We start from the raw sequence: 27,191 nt of genomic DNA, 5'->3' as shown, positions 1-27,191 counted from the left end.
AGAGACAGTGTGATAGAGATAATTTTGAAACACTGTTAATGACTTAAGGATATATTAATCAAGTGCCTTGTATTAATAATTAGTGTTTTACGGTCTGGGTTACTGTATAAACATGGCAGTGCAACATGGTAGACTCCGTGGAAGAGAACCCACTCTCTATGTACTGTACATATGAAGGGCTCATTCTAAGCTAACGAAAACACAATTTGTAATTACAGATGAAACATAACTGTGAATACTATATTCAATTTCTGTAAATAGATCCTCCTAAATCCTATACACTGTACTTTTTATAGCTGCTGTGCTATTTTTGTAATATCAGCCTCTTGTCTGAGTCATTTCAGACATCGTGCTGAAGGGAGCTTAACCTTTAGAACTAATATGGTCTTTTGCCCCATAATGCGAAACGGCTTAATCAAATTTACTTACAAATTTACAAATTTAATATTGGCATCATACTACACATTAGCTAACTTCCTGGTCATAACACTATTTGACAGGGCTCTCAAGTGTCACGCATTGAGCGTGACAGTCACTCATTTCGGTCTTTAATCACGCACTCCCGCCACACATCTTATTTCTCACGCTGAAAAAAAATCTAGGCTATTTAATGTGCCGCAGCGCACAAACATGACCTGGCCACGCTGCCCTCACCATGGAGGAATCAAGCACGTCTCCCCGAATCCCCTGGAGTTCTGCCGTGAGGTGCCAATTATCAGCCAATCAAAAAAAAAAAATAGCCAATCAGAAAAAAAAAGTGTCTTTTGTATCTGTTGTATCTGGGTAAGATTTAATCCAGCAACCAATGAAAATAAAGCATCCTGGAATTGCGCGCGACTGATCTTCCGAAAGTTTCGTTAACCTGAGGAAACCACTGGAGCTCCGAGCATCAGTCTTCTACAAAGAGCAAGTCGTCTCCTGTTTTAATGTTACAACAAATTCACAATGGTTTGACACAAGCAATGACAACTTGACTGCAGTTAGAGAATATTTCCCAGATAATTAGCATCAGTTTTTAATGAGTGTTTGTAGCCAACACAGTTTGCCTTTTCACTATAGCTTTGACTCCGAACTTCGTTAATAGGCTATAATAAATTCGAGTAGGCCTATTAAAAATATATATAGCCTATAATTCGAACGAATATGAGGCAGCCCTTAATATTCAATGATGTTATGGGCATTATTTTTTGTAAATGTGTTTGCTTGAACATTCTATTCAGATTCCGAGGCTTCTTCACGTGAAGTTGTGAATCGCGAGCTCATTAGGCATACTAGCATGTTATAAATATCCTGGCCATGGATGCATTAATCATTGCATCTGTCTTTCAAAGATGTCAGGTAAAAAACAAATAAGCATCCTGTCCTTCGCCCAAAGAGGAAAGCCCCCTAAAAAGGCCAGATTAGGCCCAGAGAACGTAAACACATTAGAGGAGGAGATGGTGGAAGAGGAAGAGACAGTACAGGTGGAAGAAGAAGAGACAGTACAGGTGGAAGAGGAAGAGACAGTACAGGTGGAGGAGGAAGAGACAGTACAGGTGGAGGAGGAGGAGGAGATGGTGCAGGTGGAAGAGGAGGAGACAGTGGAAGACATAGTGGAAGAAACAGTGGAGGAGATGGCTAGAACAAAAGGGAGAATAGTCCCAGGAGCAGCCACCTACAAGACCTCTTTTAATAGTGAATGGACCTCTAAATGGCCATTTATTACTGTAGGAAGCACCAGCTCATATTACTGGTGCTCTATCTGCCGCCAAGGGAACTCCTGTGCCCATCCAGGTGTGCGGGATGTGACAAGGCACATAGGCAGTAAGGGGCATCAGGCCAAACAGCAGGCACTGAAGTCAACCAGCGCAGTCAAAAACTTTGACTTGCCAGTGACTGCAGAGATGAGTGTGCAAGAGGTCAAGGTACATTTAAATGCATAAGGTTGACTACAATGTTCATGAATACAATTTTTCCTAATTAATACATCCAATTCTATGACTATGGCATATATAATGGGAACCAACACCGAAAAAGATTCCAAGAGTCCAAAAAAGCAACAAACACCTACAATAAACAACACAAGTCATAATTCTCTCTCTCTCTCCCAATCTGAATAAATACTTAGTAATTGGTTGAATTGTCAGTGCCATGTGTCAAATCTTTTCTGCAAGTCTGATCAATTATTAACAACAACAAAACACTAATAATAATATGGGGGGAGGGGGGGGCAGGGCTGGTCTGTGGGCATACGGCAGGGGAGGGGCGGGCGGAATGGGGGCTTGGCTGGGAGGGGGGGGGGGGGATATGTCACTCTTGCCTCACTTCAAAACTTGAGAGCCCTGATTTGAGCTAGCTCTTTCTTTAATGTTCGTAAACGTTGGCTAGAACGGGGTCTGATGGAGGTGAAGCTAGCAACTCTTTTCCCCATTCCCCTGTGATGTCACCATCCTTGGCCCAGAGCAGAGCCACCTTTCACAAAGTCAAATGAAACTCGATTTAGTCTAATTAGCATAGCAGCCTTAAGCTCCCTACACAATATCATGTCATAGACATTTAGTCTAATTAGCATAGCAGCCTTAAGCTCCCTACACAATATCATGTCATAGACATTTAGTCTAATTAGCATAGCAGCCTTAAGCTCCCTACACAATATCATGTCATAGACATTTTCTGCAAATTGGTCACATAGTGCAAAATCTCTTGATTGAAAATTGATCTCTTCCTAAATGGCCATGAGTGTGTGTGAACATTTCCGTATCAATTCACTCTGCTTTTGCCCTCAGTCAAAAGAACAGCGTCTGCAGTTTAGTTAGTGACTGTGGCCACCAACTGATTTCCTTCAGAACTACCAAGATGGGCTCTGGATCATTTCGGTGAGCCACAGGATGATATCGAATCTTTTGTTTCACTTCACCTTCCAGCCGGTTATAAATATAATAAGCCTTATCGGCCCTGGTGTAAGGACAATAACTTCTCCTCTCTTAGGGTAGAAATATCACACACTCTTAAGTTTGTGGATGGAGCCTCACTTACCCATTTGCCTGGCTTGCTGGTCAACTTCTATATCCTGCTGGGGATTGTCTCTGCTATGACCGCAGCTGTTATATCAAGATCCTGCTCATTTCAACTCACTGATTTTTTCCTGTCCTGTCTGCAGAGCTTGAAGCTTAGCCTGGGTGATGATGTTGTCATCATCATTTGCCAAAATAGAAGAAAAAAAAACAGCAAAACAGAACATACATCAATAAAAGGATGCTTAAATATTCTATGCCAAACCCCAATGTTCCAAATGCCAATTCGGGAACAGTCTTTGGCCAGGTATATATTTTTAAGCCATTAAAAGTGTTTTCTTATAATTGACTTATAATTAGTTAGTTTAAAAATAAGAGTGTGTGTGTGTGTGTGTGTGTGTGTTAGTATAATATAAAAAAAATATGGGTTAACTACTGACGAGAGGAAGAAGAAAAAGAAGAGCACACACATATGCCTATCACTGGTTGTATGTGAGCTGTAGCCAAGTGCTAACTTGTTTGCTTTCCGTTCATTTCGTGATTCATCGTGCCCACCTTCATGAAAAACAAAAGGGGATTTTCAACTGTAAGCTATTCCGTGTATCCACTGATAACAGGGACAGTGAGGATGCAGTGAGATGTTAGTCCGTTATTCAGACTGCAAGACGAAGGAATAACTCCAGTTGGACGCCTGTCTTTTCGACTGCCGCGAGGTTTGAGGCTGCAGCAGCTAATATGAATAGTTAGTTTGTGCTCTGTGACTGTCCTCTTGGCCAGTACCCATTCATTATACACGGAATGGCATGGTAGAGCCAATCATATCCTATGTTGTAGATGATGTGACCTCATCGTGTCTTTTCCTATTGGATGCTATATTAAGAACGCAACAGGGCTCTTTAAAAAGAAAATAGAGTGACAATTTGCTGAGGTACCCATTGGGGTAGGCTACTACTAGAAAAAAGACTGATGAGAGCTTCGTGTAGTCTGATACGCTTATTGTGCTCATTGACTACTGCGAAATTGTCATTAGTAACCTGGACAGTCCGAAATTCTTTGCTAGGTGGGCGTAAAAGCTGAGATGGCTGCTATTCGGAAAAAGCTTGTGGTGGTCGGGGACGGTGCTTGTGGAAAGACTTGTCTGCTCATCGTGTTCAGTAAAGATGAATTTCCTGAGGTATATGTGCCAACAGTGTTCGAGAACTACGTCGCGGATATTGAGGTTGACATCAAGCAAGTAGAATTAGCTTTGTGGGACACAGCCGGCCAGGAGGACTACGACCGCCTTCGCCCTCTGTCCTACCCAGACACCGACGTAATCCTTATGTGCTTCTCAGTGGACAGCCCAGATTCATTGGAGAATATTCCAGAAAAATGGGTGCCGGAGGTGAAGCACTTCTGTCCTAATGTCCCAATAATTTTAGTGGCCAACAAGAAGGACTTGCGAAATGACGAGAACGTCAGGAATGAGCTAGCGCGGATGAAACAAGAGCCGGTGAAGACAGAAGATGGGAGGGCCATGGCTGTGCGCATCGGAGCGTATGATTACTTGGAGTGTTCGGCTAAAACGAAGGAGGGGGTACGGGAGGTGTTCGAAACAGCAACTCGCGCTGCTTTGCAGAAAAGGTCAAGACCTTCTAGTGGCTGTGTGGAATGCTGCAAATTGATATGAATTTAGCAATCAAAACTTGCTAGACAAAAGGAAGGTAAAGAGCCAGACAAAGAAAGCTTTTCGTGGTGAGAGTCAGTCTGTTGTCTTTCATTTGGGATGGAGGACTCGCTGTTTAAACTGCACTCCATGTCCCAGTTGCTGAAATTGGTGATCATTATGAGAGAGAGTATGGAGTGATGTGACACAGAGTTTAAACCAAGTGTACCAATGGGATTGGTGCATGAGAGGAGTCAACAACAGTTACTAATCTTGTGAGTTATCACCATTCTACAACCATACTCAGAAAGAAGGATATTCACCGGGATGCAGTAGGATTCTTTGCCAGCAGGAGCATCCAAGGATCGGACACACAGAACAGAACAGGACACTGTTATCAGAGTTTATGAGAGTGGAAGGCGAAGGCCTCTCTTGGTCAAATTAATCATTTGTGCATGTTCTCAGATTAACTACTCACAGTGTCAGCCTGTTCAGTATTTGTGACATGAGAAATTGTCAGCATGTCATAACATTTCCGTTCCGTTTCCGTTTTGTTTTGACATAGTTTGTCTCCATACTTCAACATATTTCCTAAACATTCATAAATGTCATGATATCAGATGTTACTGCTTCAATGCCTTTGTGTGTTTCAACCACCCACGTCGCCGTTTAATGGATAGGTGGACATCATTCATTACTGAAGGGGACCGAATTGAAGTTTAATTGTTTTGATTGCACTGAGTAGACATTGGATTATTCTTAACCACGGGGAAATGTTCCTAATGCTATGAGCCCTATTGTTTTAAATGGTATTAGCCTATACTGTCTTAAGGTAACGTACTGAGGAACGCAACATAAACTCTGTCACGTTTTTTTTTTATTTTTGTTTGTTTGTTTTTTTAACGGCTCTGAAAACCTGTGTTATTAGGATGTTACTCTGTTATTTTGCATTGCACATAGTGGGCATCCTAAAAGTTTACAAAGTCCACTGAATTGTATTGACAGTTCATTATGCAAAATAAAATGGACTAAATGAATTGTATTGTTTCATGAAATTATGAAGTTAAGATACAGTTATTGGTTATATTGTATTCTGATCACCACATTAAATCTTAGTTGAACAGAATTAATAGGTATGAATGCAAATTAGGTATTTTCTTGGGTAGGGTCATCAGGCAATGAATCTGGTACCTGACAATCACATTTATGTGAGTTATTTAGACCATTGCCTATTGTATTTTTGAACATAATAGATATACCATGTATAACATAACTTCATATATTCAGCAGTCACTAATCATAGAGAGACCTACATGGTGTGGTGAGAGACCACATCTTTAAGTATATTAAACTGCCAATGCTATTTAACAAGTCATTGAAAAGCGTGTTTAAAAGTAAATGGTATGCTATTATACAATTTAGTTTTATTTGTTTGTCGTACCAGGCATCTGTGAAAATGACATCAATGAATTAGGCAAAGATTCCTTCATTCCCCAAAGTGTACATCAGTAAGAAAAACTTTCCAGTATGCAAACTTTTAAATCTCAGGAGGACACCTGTAAAATACATGAAACAGGCTTCCACTGAATGCATCATGCAATTGAATGATTCATGAATGCATAGGCTATACCCTGTGTTGCATTATAGCTTACTATGACACAAGCCTGGGGCATACACACACTTCTCTTTTTAGAGAAAGATGCTTACCAGGTTTATGGTCCTTAGGAATGGTTCTTATTTTGATTTCTGTACGTTGTAAAAAATGGGAAAGGTTTTATTTAGAGTGACTGAGAGAAGTTTGCACAACACAATATATTATTTTGGCCTGCTTCTGAGGTAATGAGCTTTCTACGGTTGTATTAAATGCATATTGTAACATAAGATAAAATGGTCAAAAGTAACATCAAAGAGCTCTCAACATTAACAACTTGACACTACAATTGGGAAAATCTGGACAGGAAAGGATAAATAAAAGTTAGAATGTAGAATAAAAGTTGTATTGATGTAGCTGTACAAATGGACTTTCAAGACAGTCAAAAATCAACGGAAAAACACCAGGTTGGAAGGCTGAAGTATGTCTGAACTTAATGGGACGAATGCATAAAAGAGTTAAATATTGCAGAAAATACAATGAATCATGAATCTATTAAATTACCTCCAATATCACCAAGCAGTATATAAGCTATTGGCACAATAATGGTATGGCACACAAGGAGTTAAATGGATGGTTTATGAATGAACAGTTCATTACTATAATAAGCGTTAAGCTTAAATGTTACAAGTATCAACCAAACTGAATGTAAGATGAAAACCAGATGTATAAGTACAAGAGTAAATAATAGCAATTGAATAAACTGGTTGGATGCCAATTCAACAAAATACACTTGAATGGCCAAATAAACCTGATGAACTAATGCATCAAATGTAGACAAATGAAACCCAACCAGAATGAGGGAATAATATAAAGAGATGAGATGGGGAGAGATAGAGGGGGAATGAAGGAGAGAGAGAGAGAGACAGAGAGCATGAGTGAAGAGAAGTGGAAAAGCTAGAGTAAGAGAGTCAAAGTGTAACAGTTAGGGGGTCATTCTCTTCAGACGGTTGGTTAAATACCATAACCTCCATTTCCACAAACAAGTCCAATGGTGTTGTCCTATGTGTTAAGGTCAAAGGCTGGAGCAAGCAACCAGGTGTTAAAGGAATGCAGGATATGGCTTGGTCAAACCATGGCCAGGCTATGCTGGTATACCTGATATCACTCAATGCATGGGGGTTGGTGTGAGGAGATCAGAGGTCCTCTGGGGAGATGAGCAGATTTGGACTTCAGATCTTGATGAGTATAGCTTCCATAATTATTGCAGATAGACAGGGAACAGATAGGCAAGGCAATGGTCTGATTTGAAGGAGTGAGTAGAGGTATGTATCATATGCCATATATCTAATTGCATAAACAGCAAGTTCCTCATATTAGAGAGCTCACAGCTTTGTGTGCAGGTAAACATCTTGATTCCTGAATGGAGCTAGCACTACCTATCTCCACAAGACTGACATCCCATATACTTTAATGAGGATGCTGTGGTTGCTGTGCCTAGTTGTGTAGTGGCTGTGGTAGACCACAGTGCAGGCAGATGCATGCAAGTGGATAGCAAACTGGGATCTGGTCATTAAGCTTCCATCTCCAGTAATGACACTTACGTACCCACGTATGTGGCAGGCCAAAGAAGAGAGAAGACAGAACCTAGTGTTCGCTAGTTTGCCTTTCTGCTATCACCCTTTGTCCTCTGTTATCACCCCCCCAACCCCCCCCCCATAGGTGAACCCCTCCACCCCACTGTCTCCCCTTCCTGCCATCACCTATAGGGTGTGCCCCCCCCCCTGGCAACAGCACCAATAATATGTTGGTGATCTGACCCAATTGGGCAGGCATCAACCATTAAACAGCAAATCAATTAAGTTGAACACAAAGGGTTGTGCCACAGTGGTCAAAATAAAGATCAGTCACAAATCTATATTTAGTCTTATTAATATATTAATAAAAGTCATAAAATATATTAAACTGTCAATTTGGAACCCTGATTAATAATTAAATTAATAACTACATCCAAAGTTACCTCATTAATAGCGAGTGAAGGTTGAAGGTCTTATGAGTTCTGATTAGAAGAAGTTGGCAGCATTCATTCTTGTGCAACATTAAATAGCCCAGCATATACAATCTAGCATTTATTCACAAAATGATCAGAAATTAAACACACAATATGTAATCTCACTAAATGTATCTAACAAATGAACTACAGGTGAGTGTGTGTGTGATAGAGAGGGAGTGTGTGTGTGTCTGGTGTGTGCCAGAAAGAATTGAGTTCCTTGGTTCGGTCTGCGTTGTTCTGCGTGCATGTGTGTGCACGGTTGTGAACATACATGTGAGATGAACAAAGAATGAGCATGTGTGGAGCGTGAAGTTGAAGTGTTCCCTTCTCGTGTGTGGCTATCTTAAGTCCAATGTATGTGGAGGCGGAGAGAAGCGTGCGCTCTCTTCAGAGTGCGGGGAGAGAAGTTGACCATTCACCAAGTTCCTGATTAAACCACACAATGGACGAATTCCAGGTGTACCAACATAAGCATATTTGGCTTGATAGCTGTTTATGGGATGGCTATAGCAGAGATGCCATGTGCTGACATCCCTAGAGAGCTTGCATCTGAAGCAGCTAACTTAAGAGGAAATCCACACTGAAATCAGTGCTTGGTGGGCGAGTTGGAGATCTGACAGATCAGAACAGATGGAAGATTGGAATGGCCAATCACTTTTATTTGCTCCTTGATAGACTGCTGTTTGTGTTGTTGGGCAGCTCCTATCCTAAATGAATGGGTTGAATGGCTGGGGCACCTTAATCTCTGATGAAGAGCGGACTGAATGGTGAAGACTGGGCTAGGCATTTGTCTGGAGATTAGAAGCTGAAATTTAAAATGAAAATCGAGTGATCTTTCTTTCCTAAATTGATTCGTTTTTCTCCGTTTGATGAAAAAACGAATTGTGCCATGATCTAACATTTGTAGGTCTGAGATGCAGGGATGTGCAGTGCACTCTAACAAACCATGACACCACGCAACTACTGCCAATATGATACCTGGAGACATAATTGTCCAAAATGGTGCTTACACTGTTATCACAAAATTAGAAAGGGCTCTTTCCCTCTCCAACGGATGGAGGACTCTTCTGGCCAGCGGCTCCAATCAGGTGGAGATGGCTGAGAGGGACTGGCAGAAGACAGGATTTTCCTCACTGTTTGTTCTTAATGACCACCGTGTAGCTTTTAGCTGTGGAAACACACTGGGACTTTCCAACAATGAATGAAACACATCCTAGGGGAGCAGGGGCATCAGTCCCCTTTGGCATACCTGGAGGATGTAGTAGTGTTTTCCACTACTTATAAAAAAACAAATGGATTGTCTTGACCTTGTCCTGTCCGGGTTTGAGCTGTTTAACCTCAATCAATCTTTCTAAATCTCAACTGTCAGTTTTAGATCACATTATCCGACAAGATTTGTGCTGTGTCGCAGTGATGGCAGCCACAAAATGCTGTGGAATTTAAATCTTGCAATTTGCATCTTGCCTGTAGCCCCCCAAGATTACCAAACCGGATTAGGTTGAGAACATTGGAATACACTTTAAGAATCCACAGAGGGGGGGCACTGTGGCGCAAGCAGTAGCCTCGACCATATACGGGCTTGAACGCCCACGGGGACACGGGTTTGAATCCGCCCCTTTTGTCCTTTCCCGATCCCACTCCCCACCTCTTCTGTCCATCTCATTTCCTGTCCAAACCTTCACTGCCCTATCGATTAAAGGCAAAAAGCCCCAAAACAAATCTTTAAAAACTAAATTAAAAAAGATAATCCACAGAGAACGAAAATAAATGTGGCCGTTTCATTAGTATGGGTATAGTGTCATGCTAAGGGACACTTCGACACAAGGTCAGGAGGAGTTGGGATTGAACTAGAAACCTTCCGATTGCTGAACTCCTCTTCCTCTTGAACCACTGTCACCCCACAACCACTGTCACCTCAGACTTACTAGAACAATATGGTATATAGAGAGAAGAAGAGGTAGGAAGAGAGGTTCCCCGGCATGGAGTATGTGAAGTATATTGCGACAGGTGCCGGATCTTGATACATTATTCCTAACTATCGGATGCACTTCAGAGGAATGTTTTAGTTGTAATTTAAAGATGGAAAGGGTGTCCGCTTCTCCGATGGAGATAGGAATATTAATTCACAAGACGATAGCAAAAGGCTTTGCATCCTGTTGTGCTTTTTGATACTTTTGGAATTACAAGAAAACCTGCACTGTGGGAACAAAGGGGTCTTGGTGGGCAGTAGGGGACAATTAAGGTCAATTGAGGTCATTTGGAGCTAAAACATTTAGGGCTTTGTATGTTAGCAGGAGTACTCTGAAATCAATTCTACTTTTGACAGGGAGCCAGTGCAGAGAGGCAAGTACAGGTGAGATTTTTAGTTGTAGTAAGTGTACAAGCAGCAGTGTACTGTGTAAGTTAGAGGCTCTTTATTGAGTTACTGCTACATCCGGGAGACAGGAGGGCATTGCAGTAGTTAGTCCTTTCTGATAGTTGTTATTAGCTTTGGAAGTCATGTTGTGTTTTTGTGTAGAGTCCGCTGACATAACCTCTGTTGATGTCAGCTTTCTCTAAATCACAAGTGTTTAATAGGTGATAGCTTAAAACAATTCCAGCTAGCTTCTTAGCCATTCTGATGATCATCTGAAAATTTTGCACAAAAATCCTTCAAGTGTCTCTCATGTTCCAGAACCTGCTGCCCTGTCATTACAAGATAGTCCACTCATTGTTTGCAGGCCTTTGGTTTTCTTCATTACAAGTTTTTTTCAGCTGGGGCGACCTCAAGAAAAAGTTGGAGGAAAACGGTCATCCTGTTCAGCAGTCCAGGGAAAAGCTGGAAATGGATGAAGGGCACATAGACAATGATACCGCTTAAGATGAAAAGTGTGACGTACAAATACTCAATCTGGGGATCGTCGATGATGGGTGCAATGACTAGGAAGACGGCGGCCATAATGACTAGGATGGGAATCAGGATGGGAACCTAAAGGGAGAAGCAAGTCAAAGTTAGTCGTATAGCATGTTTATGCACAGGTTACTCATAGGGTTCACGTAAAGAATAAAGAAAGCACATATTAAGATCGTTTACGCTTAAGCACATACATATGTGTTATGTTTTGCACACAATAATTATCATAATAATAATAATAATCATCATCATAATAATAATACTCATAATAATAATACTCATAATAATCATAAGAATATATATAGCAGGGCCCAAGCAGTATGTGCCAAACAATCCGAGTGCTAAAACGTCAAAGAATTTGACAGCTTCAACAGTAGAAAGTGGACATTGCACTTTAGGAAATGTGAGAAAATGGGGTCAAGTATAAGTTTACCAAATTTCATATTTTGAATGATGTCTTTTGAGATATTGCCATATATTAATTGTAGTGCCCCCTATTCACTCAATTTGCCCTGCATCCAAATGTTGTGCTAGTTATGGAGGGTGTCCAGTTAAGTTTGGTTGCATTTGAACATTACATGACAAATTATTGGCCAAAGAGTCATTATAGGCCACACCTTCAAATTTGATTGGCAGGGCATATGATTACATATCTTTTTCATGGTATACTATATCACTCCCTTCCCCTTCTGCCACCCCCCCTTTCCTATCTCCTACCAGCCGACCTCAAGCAGATGGGTCCCCCCTTATGTGCCACGGTTCTTCCTGATTAACAGGCTTGCTCTAAGGGGGTCTAGGCACTGGGCTCTGTAAAGCGCCTTGAGACAATTTTATTGTTTTGGCGCTATGTAAAATAAATTGAATTGAATTGAATTAAATTATATCGCTTGGTGGAACGGTCAAGAGATTTTCTTTTGCTCCGTCATGAGCGTGTTTATAGCCTGGGCTTTCACCTGACACTTCAGCAAATAAATATATGTAGATTTGGCCAAGAACAGATTGTTAATCATATTATGTATATAATGTAAATGCTTAAAATAGGTCCATTATATTAAAAAGAAAATACTGTAAAATTAAAACCTTTATGCACTATTCTTGCGGTTCAGAAATGTTCTGCAAAACAATGTCATTACAATAGTCGGTAAATTCAATTCAATTCAATTCAATTCAATTCAATGTTATATATATAGCGCCAAAACAATAAAATTAACAATAAAATAAATGTCATATCATTAAAAAGATCTTATCTGATAATTCAGAAATATGTAAGTATAATGTGCCAATAAATTAGAATTGCAGGAGCAAATCTGTATTATGGTTTTAAAAGGTTAAACCCCTTTAAGGACTTAAGCGCGTGGGAAGAGGTTGTCTAATTAGTCTATTATTGTATTGTAATTACACTAAGGCAGAAATGCTGTAAGTAAAGGCATTGCGTTTTATGCTTCAGGTTTCTTTCCCAACCTGAGCACTATCTCTGGGGATCCCCGAGAGGTGTTTAGTTCTGCTGGGGTTCTGGACGCATCAGGCATTAAATAGCCTACAGTTTGTTCCCAGAAGAATTCTAAATAAAAAAGCCATTATGTAAAGGATCAAACCCGAGACAAACCTAACATACTGTTGCAGTAAACACACAGTACGTATCCTATTGAAGAAAGGAGTGAAACTAAGAAGAGTAACCTGCATTTGCTGAGCGATTCCTTTCAAAACGAAATGCAATCTGCACCGTCTCAGCTTTAACCACTTAGTGCCTTTAACCACACCTTTACATATTTACATATTTATATACGTGTACATACTATACAATATACTATATATACATAGTATACTGTACATATTTACATATTTATATATACATAGTGCCTTTGACCACACCTTTACATATTGACATTTTTATACATACATGCGTCTCTTTTTTTGTGCATCAGTGCACATGCATCAGTGGCAGCCATTTTGGCTCTCAAACTAGGGCACTTCATATTTGTGGACTGGCTTATACATTTAGCCAATTCAGAGATTGAGAGAAATGTTGTACAGACCCCCAACATTTTGCTGAAAGACTGAAACTATTTAATTTATATAAATGTATATAACAGATCTGCTCAGCACCGTGTATAGTTGCACATGAAATTAAATTGTGTCAGCCCCAAAAATGAGAAAATGTTTGGAAATGTGTCCAAAACTTTTGTCACCTACTTTATAAGCCCGTGGGAGATCAGCCCTCTTGGTCTTCAGATACAGGAGACCACACAGGGTTATCGCATAAAAGAACCATGCTGTAAAACTAAACAAAAGTTGAGCTATTAAGAATTGCATTTAATACCTAGGTCAAACATCAAGAACCAAGCCAAGCTGACATGCAAGGAGAAATGCCAGTAAACACCACGTGCTCTCGCTGAATAAAGTAGTTTCCTGAGGAGGCATCCAATTCAGTGTAAAAGACTCAGCAGTTCCAGTTTCAGTGATTTTAAATTATGTTTCAGTGTCACATCATCTGTCCTTTTCCATGAGACTAACATTTTACAATCAGTGTTGTGCACGTTCACACCTCTCATGAACTAGTTCAAAGTTCAGTTCATACAAGTAAACATGAATCGTTCACGTTCATAGTTCACCATTTAAATTCTTAACTAATTCATAGTTCAGTTCATTTTAATTTTTTTTAATTAGTATGTAGTACCATTTAAATAATGAATTATACAGGGAACTAATAATAATAACTTGCTCTTCAGCAATGATATGCTACTGGCTTAATCTCAGATCAACAAGGGCATGTACACAAAATGAAAGACCGCTCAAAAGTTAGCATAGGTAAACCCTGTAACACTCCTATTTGTACATTGTACGCCTAGGGTACACCGTGAGAAGTGGAGTCACATGACCAACGCAATTACCAAATATGGTAATTTACCGAAACATGGTCTGTCTGGGCAATTTAACAAATAATTACTATGGCCTTTTTAACAGGTACTGAGCAACGACATGGTACAAGCATTCAATTTAGACAGCGTCTTTCCTCACTAGAAGGAAAACATTCCGTAATGTTTTAGCTAGACCTCAGTGGCGCTGGACCTCAGATAATATGAACGTGTTCACCGTTCAAATTCATTATTTGTCATGAAGTTGCGTTCAGTTCATCGTTCTCATAAAAATGAACGCGTTCATGCACAACACTGTTTACAATAATACATGAGAGGCACTGGTTTCTTGCCAAAATGCTGTAAAATGCTGACGTAAATATTTAAGATATATTACATGTTTCTTGTTTGTTATTGCTTTTGTAATAGCATCGATGAAGATTCATACAAAATGGTGGAACCTCTCACTTATGTATGGCTACTAAGCAGAATCTAGGGGTTTAGGGTCCATTTTGACCCACTCACTTAATGATTTGAGTCCATGATTCTGGTAAAAGGTTGTTGGTATTTCAGTTTAACGGCCAATGGAATTACACCCCTCCCTTCTGAAGCAACATGTTGAGGTTTGGAATTGTTTATGCTTCAATCTGAGTCACTATGTGTGTGTTTCCCATTGACAGTACCAGGACTGTATTTGAACACACATATGAACACACTGAACAGCTAGAGGCCTGTGAGGATCAATTAGCTGAGTTTGACAAAAAAAGTGTATTGGATTATAATGGCGGACCCCTTTAATCCACTCAGTCATTGGTTCCATGGACATTATTCATTATTCATATATATATTTTCATTATAGCATTTTCCAAATTTGAACCTAAATACAAACAAGGAGAGAAGGGTAAAACTGATGCAATTCACACGTACTGTAGCCTCAGGGCTCTAATACTGTAACGTCAGGGCCCTAATTCACACATACTGTAACCTCAGGGCTCAGGGCCCTAATTCACACATACTGTAACCTCAGGGCTCTAATTCACACGTACTGTAACCTTAGGGCCCTAATTCACACATACTGTATAACATCAGGGCCCTAATCCTAATTCACACATACTGTAACCTAAGGGCCCTAATTCACACGTACTGTATAACCTCAGGGCCCTAATTCACACGTACTGTAACCTCAGTAGTGTAACCTCAGGGCCCTAATTCACACGTACTGTAACCTCAGTAGTGTAACCTAAGGGCCCTAATTCACACGTACTGTATAACCTCAGGGCCCTAATTCACACGTACTGTAACCTCAGTAGTGTAACCTAAGGGCCCTAATTCACACGTACTGTAACCTCAGTAGTGTAACCTAAGGGCCCTAATTCACACGTACTGTAACCTCAGTAGTGTAACCTAAGGGCCCTAATTCACACGTACTGTAACCTCAGTACTGTAACCTAAGGGCCCTAATTCACACGTACTGTATAACCTCAGGGCCCTAATTTCAATAACATTCATGTGTCTGTTTTCTGTTTGTTATGTAACTCATTAGGATTATCTTGGATAATGTTCTCTTGGCTAATGTTGCACTGGAACTCAAATAAACTTCTAACTTCATAAAAAGGCTGAACAGTGGACATTTTTCTGTTTTTGAGGCCTTGATAGCCTTCACATGTGCCGCAATTATTGGCACCTATAGAAATTCTTATAAACTATAAGTTTAACTGAAGCATTTCTTTTTCATTTATATTTTACTTTTTTAAGTTGATCCAAGTGTTTTGGAACTTCCAAGCAGCAATCCATGGCTTTCTGTTTCAGTAATAGAAATGCGTGTTGACCTTCATTAGTCAGGGATTGGCTATAAAAATAGCTACTCACCTGAAAATGCCACCTACCATAAGGCCAATAATTAAAAAGGGGTGCCAAAAATTGTGGAGGGTACTGTATGTGAATGTGCCAGTAATCTGCTAGCCTACATATCTTAATAACCAGAAGTCCTTTTAAAGGTCACTGTCAACGATGATCAGTGATTAAATGGAAAAAACCTGACAGATATATAATCGTTGCAATTTAATGGCAGTTTTTGGATAATTCACACTGGAAATCACAATTAAGAAACCTCAAAATGACTGCAATTTTTTTTACAGCAATATTTGACTTTGATATTTGAATATTTGGACGTTTTTGGCCTCAAATAACTTAAAAGTATCTTAATGTCATTGGCTCAGATGTTCTGCAACAAAAGACTGGTCCTGGCAGAGCATTGCAAGACATTAGAAAATATTGCTGCACACATTAATGGACCGAAGCTTCTGGGGTTCTTATTTAACTATGCTAAGGTAACTCTCCTTATTTAACTATGCTAAGGTAACTCTCCTTATTTAACTATGCTAAGGGAGCTCTTCTTATTTACCTATGCTAAGGTAACTCTTTTTATTTAACTATGCTAAGGTAACTCTCCCTATTTAACTATGCTAAGGTAAATACTGTTTTCCATTCTATGCCACTAATTGCACAAGGTAGTGTTGTGGGTATAGAGAACATAATTGCCCCTTAATAGTGCTTAAGAAATCAGCTGGTCCCTTTAGATTTTTCTGACTGAACTTGAACTCATTCATTGGCTAGAAAAGACAAGAGGTTTATGTTATTGCTAGTACCACATTTCTATGATAAAGAATATAAAGTGACCTGAATCTTTAAATCAAAATTCAAGGCAAAACGGATCTCTTTGTTTCATAACTTGAGAGCATTTCCAAAATAGAAGGCAATTTAAACTTCTGATTTGAGGGACCATACCTGTGTTAGTGAAAATTTGGGAATTTTATTATTTGAGAAGTTTGTAGTGCAATGTGCAGATCTAATCTTACAATTGCATGTTTTTGACAAGTTCTCACATCTCTCTATCTGCGAGTGCATATGCTTCAAGTGCACATCCTCTATTTCACAAATATTCTGATGTACAAGTACTCAACTTATGAAATAAATGTACCACACCCCCAGTCCTTCTCTTACCCTAAACCAGGTTTGCAGCCAATAGAAACCATCAACCTAGTTCAGATTTGGACTCCTAATGGTACCGGTACATGCCAGCGAAGCGAAATGTCATCGCTGTTGGTCCAGAAAAGGCGGAGGCATGTATGAAGGCCACCTGTGTCCTCCACAATTACATCAGGATGTCCAGCAGGACCATATCCCAGCATTCAGTCCTACACGGGAAGAGGATTCAGCTGCACTGCCGGACGCTCCCAGAACCCGTAGCAACAATGCTGCCCGAGAAGCCATCCACTGCAGGGAGAAATTCTCCACATATTTGAACACAGAGGGTGCTGTGCCTTGGCAACGCCATGTGATGTAGTCAGTGGCTTCATAAATCAACGGCTCTTTTAAGAGCCACCCATATTGAGCATTTAAAAGCAGATATCTGCAAGCAATGTGTTGTTTTCACCCTCCTTCTTACTGTTTGAAAGTACTTTAAGCCAACAATGTCTAGTAATAATAGCAATAATAATAATAATGTGATAATATGATAATATTCTAAAGTTAGCATGTATCGCTCTGCACAGATCCATACTGCTGGAGTATGACAACGCTGACACATACAGTAGTAGGCTTAAGAACCCAAGAGGCAGATATTATGTCTAAAACACTTTGAAACGTAATGACAACGTATTGACAACGTGGCAAAACCTGCCTACAAATTTGTATTGGTTATGGTACAGTTCCTCCTCCCTCTCAGGCTCAACCACCATCCTGAGAACATTGAATTTCAGTTCTGCCCTTTTAGATGGTGGCACACTTTTGGTGGTGGCTATTTGGCTGTCTTTCAGGGAATGCCACCAGAAATGCCACCGATCTCTGACACAGCCATCCACGTCTTGTTTTTTTAAAACATCTCTGTAGACGTGCAAAGATGTATCTTACAGCACAGGATGACCGGAAACTGCAATGATTAGTTTCTCCTCCATTTTTTTTAGATCGGAAAATTACAACAAGGTCAAATATGGCGTGATATGACGACGAATTTTTAAAGCAATCTGATTGGCGAAATTCCCTCCTTATTTGCATATTCTTAAACTTTTCCTAAAGTTTTTCGTTCGCTTCGCCCAATCCTGCCTCCAACAGAAATGAATGAAATAGAGAACTTCGCTTCGCTGGCATGTATCAGGTCTGTGAGCGTCCCTTTCTCACCCACGTCCCTTCCCCTGGGTACTTGTTTCATGCCATAATAACTTGTGTTCTGTGAGGTAGATTACAGGGCAGCTGGTCTTTAGAAATAGCCACAAACATGCAGAGCTTTGTGTTTGCCCCCTGCAGCTCTGTAGAAATCATCTTGTCTTGATCAAAAAATGTATCACATAAAATACATGTACAGTATGTTTGCATTAATCTATACATGCATTTATTTTCTCCTCATATGATGGCAACAGTTCTGGCATTAGCATAAAATATCTAGTATATAAAGGGCATGTTCTAAATATAAAGCAAGTGTGTTTTTAGCAGACTTAAGCTTTTTATCTCTGGTTTTCCTAAAGGTGACCGTACATGATTTTTTTTTCTAACTTCCATAGTAAACAAGTGTACTAGCTGTAAGATACCTGAAGAAGTTGACAATGCTCTGGAAGTCCCCAGGAATCAGCACAATGAGAGCGATGGCAGTGGTGAAGATGAGAGCTGGAGAAGGTGTGAGACGATCCACATGTGCCATGGCCAGGATGTCTGGCTAGAAGAAAAGAAGTCTGTTACAAAATCGTTTTAAATATAGTGGAGCAATTGCTCTGTCATTAGCTTAGCTGTGGTTGAGAGTTTAAAGTGGGTTTAAACTTGCATGTTGCGGAAGAAGTCACGTCATAGAGGTCACTTGTTGTGTGTAGAAACTTAAACTTGGTGTTATGATGGTTTATGGAGAGATAAGATCTATTTGTTTCCATAATTAGACTAATATTACATCCACTACAGATGGCTAGTATGCATTTATTTTCCCATGTGGTCTGGTCACTCTAAGTGAAACAATTATATTCTCTACTTACAAAGAAATCTTACATTTGTTGGGTTGATACGATGTTGATTGTATTAATATATAGGCCCTAAAATAATAGTCTGGCATGGCATGCCGACTGACTGTAGGATGCACTAAAGAGGAATGTCTTTAATCTCGATTTGGATATGGCAAATGTGTCTGTATCTTGGTTGGAAGCAGGAACATTATTCCACAGGAGGGGGGCTTGTTGTTGAAGGCTCTGCTGTGCTTTTTGAGATTTTTGGAATTACAAGGATACCTGCACTCGGGGACGAAGTGGTGTTGGTGGGCAATAGGGGAAACTAATTCCTTAAGGTAATTTGGAGCTAAGCCGTTTAGGGTTATTCTTTTGACAGGGAGCCAATACAGAGAGACAAGTACAGATGAGATATGTTCATATTCTTTAGTTCTAGTGAGTGTGCGAGCAGCAGCGTTCTGTATAAGCTGGAGGCTCTTTAAGGAGTACCTGTGTGTGTGTGTGTGTGTGTGTGTGTGTGTGTGTGTGTGTGTGTGTGTGTGTGTGTGTGTGCGAGCAGCAGCGTTCTGTATAAGCTGGAGGCTCTTTAAGGACTTGTTGCTACATCCGGACAGGAGAGCATTGCATCTAGGTGGCACATAATAAAAGTGTGGATTCGTTTTTCTGCATCTTGGAGGGATAAGACCTTTTTGATTTTGATAATATTGTGTAGATGAAAAACATGACGTCTTTGAGATCTGTTTTATGTGTGAGTCAAGTGAAGATCTGTTTTATGTGTGAGTCAAGTCAAGTCTTAGTTGATAAGTACACCAAGATTTTTGATACTAGTGTTGGATGTTAATGAGATGCCATTGAGTGTTGATAGATAGTGTCATCCCCAGTTGTTTTGAATGATTGTGGAACATATCCTGAAATTAGTGAATTGTTCATTTCTTTAAGTAGTGTCTCACTTAATAAGGTTAGTGCATGTTTAAGTAGTTTTGTGGGGATAGGGTCTAGTAGGCTCATTGATTTAGATGAAAAGATCAGGGAATAGAGTTCAGGGAGGTCAATGGGTGCTTGCCCAGTAAAGTCTAAAAATAAACATACATTCCAACCACTGTGCTAGATACAGTATGTATGAATAAGAGTTTGTTTTAATGTAAACACTAAACGGACAGCTAGAGGACTATGACATGTCCAAAGTGCCAGCTACACAAGTGTGTGCCAACGACAAAAGACAATTGCTCTCATTTAAATAAAAAAGATTGTCTTAACTAGCAGCAAGCGTCAACGAGCAATGCATCGCAATGCAACGTTTTTGACCCAAGTGTTGACGGACATTCAGACTTGAGGCGCTGCATCACTTGCAGATGTATTGTCAAAAGATTCAGGATGTTCCATTGGAACGTTGATCAAACCTTTAACTGCGCCTTTAACTGGCATTCTTGAATCATGGTATGGGTGTTAAAACTTCCGGTTTAAGTACTACAGTTCTGAAGCTCGGCATAGCTAGCTAAATGATAACTGGCAGTGCAATTGCCCCAGTTTGGGAGACGTTTGGTTTGATTTCAGTTCTTCTCACCATATGCCCTTCTCTGGCAGCCACGAAGCACACCCGCCCCCCACTGAAGAATGTTCCGTTCAGAGATCCAAAGGCAGAGAGTGCTGCTGCCACAGACATCAACCATCCCCAGCCTCCCAGGACTTTATTCCTGGAATCACACAAAGGGCTTTTAATGTAGGAATCAGAATGTCTCAAGTCCTGCAGTCACATTGTAGCGTGAGCAAACTATTCACTAGTCGTTCATTTAGATCTTTAGACTGAATTGTGTGCTTTTGTGCAAGTTTATACGTTTCATTCTTGAATTTGACTGTGATCTTCAGGGATAACTGCCACTCTAATGACTACTTGACAATCATATGCTCTACTGTCTTTAACTCTTCATCAGGGGAGTGTTGACCATTCTAATAAAAGAATGTGTTCATCAACAATGTCAGATTCTAATAAAAGAATGTGTTCATCAACAATGTCAGATTCTAATAAAAGAATGTGTTCATCAACAATGTCAGATTCTAATAAAAGAATGTGTTCATCAACAATGTGAGATTCTAATAAAAGAATGTGTTCATCAACAATGTCAGATTCTAATAAAAGAATGTGTTCATCAACAATGTCAGATTCTAATAAAAGAATGTGTTCATCAACAATGTCAGATTCTAATAAAAGAATGTGTTCATCAACAATGTCAGATTCTAAAATTCCACGTTGTATTTCATGATATTCTACAACATTCTAAACACACACGTGTGACATCACCTGCTGAAGGGTTAATGTGTTCAACTATTTCTTTTGCAGTTGTACTTTACCATAATATGGTAGATTACCATACAGTATGAGATTTATTAATCCATTACATCAATTACACATTTTTTTTCAACATCAAAACAATGAAAATGGACATTTGTTCACCCCCATGTCACTGCAACGGCAGTTGATGAAATCATCTCCCGTGGTGTCAGGTATGCCAAGTAACTCACATTAACCAGCAAATACAGTATTGTTACCATGGGAATGGCAATCATCACAGCTCTCGGTAGATTAACCTAAAAAGAATCATAAAAAATATCAAATGCCATCAAAGCTCTTGATAAAAAATGTACTTTCCAAACTGTTACTGACCTCTTCAACACTCATCTTTCATGTTCATTTTTTTGTTATATGAGCCTACAAAGAATATTTGTATTATTATTATGATCTGTAGTAGTAGTAGTTGTAGTAGTAGTAGTAGTAGTAGTATCTAATCATACATGTGTGAATTAGACATACATTTTTGTTATTGTTAATGGTCTACTTTTTTTTTAAATATACCTTGTTTAGAAGTAGCTGCCAAATACCTTAACCTTATGATTGTTATATAGACTTACAAAGAGATAGTTATATCTTCTGAAGGAGACAGCTCCACACATGTATTTTAGGTATGTATATCAGCTAAATCTGAATCATAGTAGAAGCATTAAAAACAGGCATGAACAGAGGCACTCAAAGTTAACGTCAGCACTAGCTTTTCCACTGCAAACTTAGACTTAACTATACCTGTGGTTGTTTCAGCTCTTCTGTCACGTAATTCAAATTGTTCCAGCCATCATAGGACCATAGGCACTGAAAAAAAGCCAAACCAATGGAACTGATATCCAGATTTGTCCCTTTGAATGAGTTCTCAAGGTTGAGTGTATTCCCTTTGACAAGTAGCACAATACCTCCAATCACAATAACGGCTAGGCTTAGCACCTTAGCTGCCATAAAGAAGACCATGACCTTCATGGCAGAGCGCACATCCAGGCAGTTCACCACAGCCAACAGCAGTATGCCTGCAGCAGCCACACACTTCACTACTTGGTCAGGTGGAGGACAGTCCTGGTAGAAGGGGGCCACCGCATTCAGTGCAAAGCTCAGTGATACTCCTGCCAAGCTAGCAGGACGCACTACCACCACAGAGGTAAAGATGAAAAGAAAAGCAATGGGTTGACCTGCTGTACGCAGGATATAGATGTATTCTCCGCCTGACTCCCGTATGATAGTGCCCAGTTCTGCATAGCTGAGTGATGCCAGCATAGCAAGTAGTCCACTGCATGCCCAGATGACAAGGCTGGCACCGGGACTCCCGATGTTTAGAAGCACCAACTGGGGAGACATAAATATTCCTGAGCCAATCATGGTACCAGCAATGAGTGAGATACCTCCCAACAGTCCCACTTCGCAGCGTAGCTTCAGCTTGTCTGCTTTCTCATCCATATCTGAGGCAGAAAAAGAAGCAGTTTATCCTTTCTGTTGGTTACAACATGGAAAAAGAAAGAATAAGAGGCGACAGTGCTGCATGTGTCAGAATGGGACAAAGTCACAAGTGCTGTAATGACATGGGTTAATAATTACAGGCTTCAACTTCCTGTTGCTGACTTATGAGCCGCTGAGTTTGTGGTGCTTTTCTGAGAAAGAGTGTAAGTGATCTGTACCTACCTCAGTGAACATCACTTTCACCCATTTAATTAGACATTGTAGGTATTATGGGTTATTGGAGATTTTCATAAGCACATTAAACATAAAGTATTCCAGTTTCAGGCATATTTTGAAGCGCTGCTTTGCTGTTTTGGATCAATTGGGAGCGTCTTTGCATGATTGATGATTGACAGAGGGTCTGACAAATGACATTGTTTCATCACTCTTAGTACATTCTGTGGGACCCTGTAAGTACCTCAATTCTGTAAACTATTCCTCGCATTCAACAATGACATTACAACCATGAAGAGGTTCTTGCTTTCAGCAAACATTAATGTGGTCGTAAGGATCCTTGCATTCTCACGTTAGCTGGAGTCTACTACATTTTTCATAAGCAGTTGGAGCTCCAACTGGACAGTCTTGAGGCTGTGTGCTAATACTGGCCAGTACCAATAGGGGGAGCTCCAGAGACTGCCTCCGACACCTTGCACTAACTGCTGGGGGCCCTGGCACACAGAACAACTAAGATGGTCTGTTGAACATTTTCACTTACACTTAAAAACATAGACAGACTACTATATACATTGCAAAGTTGAAAAAGGAATGGATTGGAAATAAAATATTGACCCTATTATTAATATTGACCCTATTTTATTTCAGAAAGTTTGAATTTGTAGCCTTTTGCTTCCTCCCTCCTGTAGTTACTAACAAGTTTAGTAGTGGTGTCAGACAACGTTAGCGGTTAGCCTGTCAGCTAGCTCAAACGTTTTTGTTAGTCCTGCCCCTCTAGAGGATTTCTGGCCTTGTGTTAAATCACAGCCACTAAGTTTTCTATTATGCTTATGTTAACTAATTTTTATTTTATTGTATTATTATAGTTAGTTTCTAATATGTTGGCACTCTGAGATTCTTCTGAATGAAGAGTGCGTTACAAATGAAATGAATGATTATTATTATTATTACTTATCACAAACTACACACAGATATTATTTGCTCCAGTGGGTATGGCTACTTGGCAGTGCCTCTGACACCTTACACTGAACACGGATAAGGACCGGTCACAACCAGCATTAACTTATGACTAATATTGATCATTTCAGCAGGGGGATCTCTTGAAACTTGTCAGTAACCATTCGAGTCTGATGTTTTCAGTGATAATCTCTTGCATGGCATGAAGTTCTCCCACCCAAAAGAGTGTTTCATTATAGGACATTATAGGTCATTATGTCACATATTTTTTGCAAATGAAATCTATATGATGAAGTATTTTGGTTTAGAACAAAACCATTTAGGTCAATAAATAGGACTCCTTTATAAAATGTAATATGCCATAACTAATATGAGTAGTCACCCATCATGTCAAAATTCTGTCCAAATAAACTAAGGACAGTTCTTCGCTTGAATAATCCAATCTGTATGGGTTCCTTACTTGTCAGTTTGTAGTGCCTGAAATGTAATCTCAGGAGTCAAAGTTATGGTAAATGTACAAGAGGAAAGATTTCCTGATATAGATTATTTGTTCTTCCTTTTTCATTAACAAAGAAGTAATGGTTTCTTTTTTCAATACTTTGTGTTGCACATTACAGGTGTTGATTTGATTGTTATAATAAATTCATTGTGATTGTTAGTAAAAGAGTGCACAAGGTATAAATGCATCATTTTAGATTAAAGTTATAATATTCTACCCATTCTCATCAACAATGACTTTATTCCAACAAAATCCCTTTTTGTAAACACCGTATTTCTTATGACTTTGAAGACAATTGCTATACCGTGGACAACAAAAAGGTAAAACAAAAGTGAAAAAACTGGTAAATGACTAAAAAGGACTGTAAAGGGCGAGGTTCGGGTATAGTGCTGTCGCCCTGGTGTGTCTGTAAGAACACCTCCCGAGTCAGAATGCAGTTTATGGGTTTACTTCGATATTGCAGGCAGCACAGTAATGCATAGGATTCAAACAGGCATATCCACCAAAAGACATAGACACTTTGTATGTTTGTGGCCTAGCAGAAATGAAATAAATTACAAATTATACATTGGTTGGCACAAATAACATAAAGGCTTAATCCTTACGTTGTAAATAATAATAATAAAAGGAAATGGACAAATATGAAACATGTCTAACATGCTAATTAACATCATTAACAGTTCGCCTCAACTGCATTTGGAGTAGCCAGAAATACAACTAGTATCATCTCCACATACTAACAAACACTAACAAACCAGCTGCTAACACCAACGACGTTATTACAGTACGGAATTCGTTTGTACGTTCATCCAACAAAGAACACAAACTTACAGTTCGTCAGTGACGCACAAACTTGCAGGAAAGTAACTGGAAATGCAGTCCGATATGAACTAACGAGCGAACTAGTTACCGTGCTGACTTATCAGGTGATTTTCCGCTATCTGAACTATTCAGGAGATGTCCCGCGAAACAGATCTCTGCGCAAGCGCGCAGGGAAATCTGCTACGGTCACTGGCCTTTCTAACAAAAAGTGTCCTAAAAAGAATAGCCTTTCAATTTAATTTGGTTGCTACCCCATCATCCACAACTCCAAGGGGCAGTGATGATGAACTGCTTCATGCAAGGCTGGCCAAAGCAGGTTGCCTTGTCAGAGGAGCTACAGAACACTGTAGACCAAAACCACCAGACACAGAAACAGTTTCTTCCCCCTCGCCGTCACACTAATGTACAGTTAACCCACTGTGGCACTGTGCAATAACCCTGGAACACTATATAACCACTGTACAAATGACACCTACAAATTATATTTATTGATTTTATTCTAAAATACAAAATGTACAATACATTTTTCCCACTACTGAGTATCTATACAGGCTGTATACTGTACATTATTACGTCATTTTCTTTTTACCATTTAATATGTATCTTTTGCACTTCCTGCACTCTTCACTTCTTTGCACTATTTGTTGTGTTTACAGTTCACAGAAACGGTTTCACCTGTATATAGTCATTCATCCTCCCTGTGTATATTTCTTAAGACTGTTGTGCTGTTGTGTTGTATTGTGTTGTGTTGTGTTGTGTTCTGTATTTTGTGCAAGTACACTGAGAGCCTCTTAACCCGGAGTCAAATTCCTTGTATGTGTAAACTTACTTGGCCAATAAACATGATTCTGATTCTGGTTCTGAGAGTGCTCATAACTACTGCATACATAATGAAAACCTGCAAACAATACAACACAAGTGTTCCTGATTAGACCCCATTGTTGAATCAGGCTGTGTCCATGATCACATGAATAGGGCTGTCTATTGGCAAGAATCTGGCCATATTATTTATTATTATTATTTATGGATAGGCTTTTCAGCCCACCCAATGACTCAGAGACCCAGCGCAGATATTTAGGGTCAGCTGCTCAGTGTTTTACTTATATTATTTATTTTTATTTATATATTTTATTCCTATTACCTTGTAACCCACTCTTACCTGTAACTCTCCTTGCTGCTTTTACACCGGAATTTCCCTACAGGGATTATCTTATATGATATGTATCATGATACAGGGGTTACGATTCAATACATTGCGATACTGTAAGCAAGGCGACATATTGTGACTTTTAAAATCTAATTATAGGAAAACTCTTAGTGTAAAGGACACATCAGATGCATAAAATCTGGAAAGTTTCAAAAAGTTCGAAGACGTTTACTACGGTGGAGTGGAATAGTCAAATGGCTGAAGGTTTAACATTCTAGCTTTTTAGTAGTGGAGGCTTTAAACACAGCACAAAATGAACCACTGTCTGCCACACATCTTTGCATGTAAACTATTAATTAGAAATCTATAGTGTTTTTGAGAATTGATACAGTTTCACCAAACATAACACATCTTACACCCTTACACATGACACATGCAATAAGTGAGTCTGCTTTCCCCTATGCAATTAGTTAGCTTCCTCAATAAATGTGTATTGATGGTGGTTTCCCCTCTGTCCAACCCTATTCCCCACACCCCAATCAGATCACTAATATCCTGGAAGAGGAAGACCCAAAAAGTTAAGTCACTGAATGGAGGCTGAATGTTTACAAAGCATCAAGTAGAATTTGTATGCCAAATGTCAAAAATCTGCAAGCCCAGTGGACATCTTTTTGAAGGCATACCTTACATATTGTCTTGACTGATGCAGTATAACAGCATGTTGTTTCCAATACCGTTGCTGCAAAAACCCTCAAAAACTTTT

The 27,191-nt window shown here is 39.6% G+C and overlaps 2 protein-coding genes across 3 annotated transcripts; one reads left to right on the top strand and one right to left on the bottom strand.

Moving 5' to 3' along the window:
- The first annotated feature begins 3,861 nt into the window (after positions 1-3,861).
- Positions 3,862-5,675, top strand: LOC105888539 (rho-related GTP-binding protein RhoB). Its single transcript, XM_012814276.3, has one exon. The coding sequence runs from the start codon at positions 4,072-4,074 to the stop codon at positions 4,660-4,662; it is 591 nt and encodes a 196-aa protein (XP_012669730.1). The 5' UTR covers positions 3,862-4,071; the 3' UTR covers positions 4,663-5,675.
- A 4,999-nt stretch (positions 5,676-10,674) lies between these two features.
- Positions 10,675-25,371, bottom strand: zmp:0000001267 (b(0,+)-type amino acid transporter 1). 2 transcript variants are annotated; one of them, XM_031580729.2, is made up of 7 exons: positions 25,291-25,371; positions 22,092-22,792; positions 21,468-21,601; positions 20,580-20,709; positions 18,617-18,741; positions 13,369-13,456; positions 10,675-11,250 (listed from the first exon to the last, which is right to left on the bottom strand). In XM_031580729.2, the coding sequence occupies exons 2-7, from the start codon at positions 22,788-22,790 to the stop codon at positions 11,020-11,022; spliced, it is 1,407 nt and encodes a 468-aa protein (XP_031436589.1). In that variant the 5' UTR covers positions 22,791-22,792; positions 25,291-25,371; the 3' UTR covers positions 10,675-11,019. The 2 variants fall into 2 exon arrangements, with proteins under 2 accessions (XP_031436589.1, XP_012669727.2); XM_012814273.2 differs by lacking the exon at positions 25,291-25,371 and having other exon boundaries at positions 22,092-22,881.
- Positions 25,372-27,191: the final 1,820 nt, after the last annotated feature.

The sequence above is a fragment of the Clupea harengus genome, chromosome 14, assembly GCF_900700415.2.
Source record: "Clupea harengus chromosome 14, Ch_v2.0.2, whole genome shotgun sequence".
Taxonomy (NCBI): domain Eukaryota; kingdom Metazoa; phylum Chordata; class Actinopteri; order Clupeiformes; family Clupeidae; genus Clupea; species Clupea harengus.
Note: the sequence above shows the minus strand (reverse complement) of the source record. Positions and strands in the feature narration are given on the sequence as shown.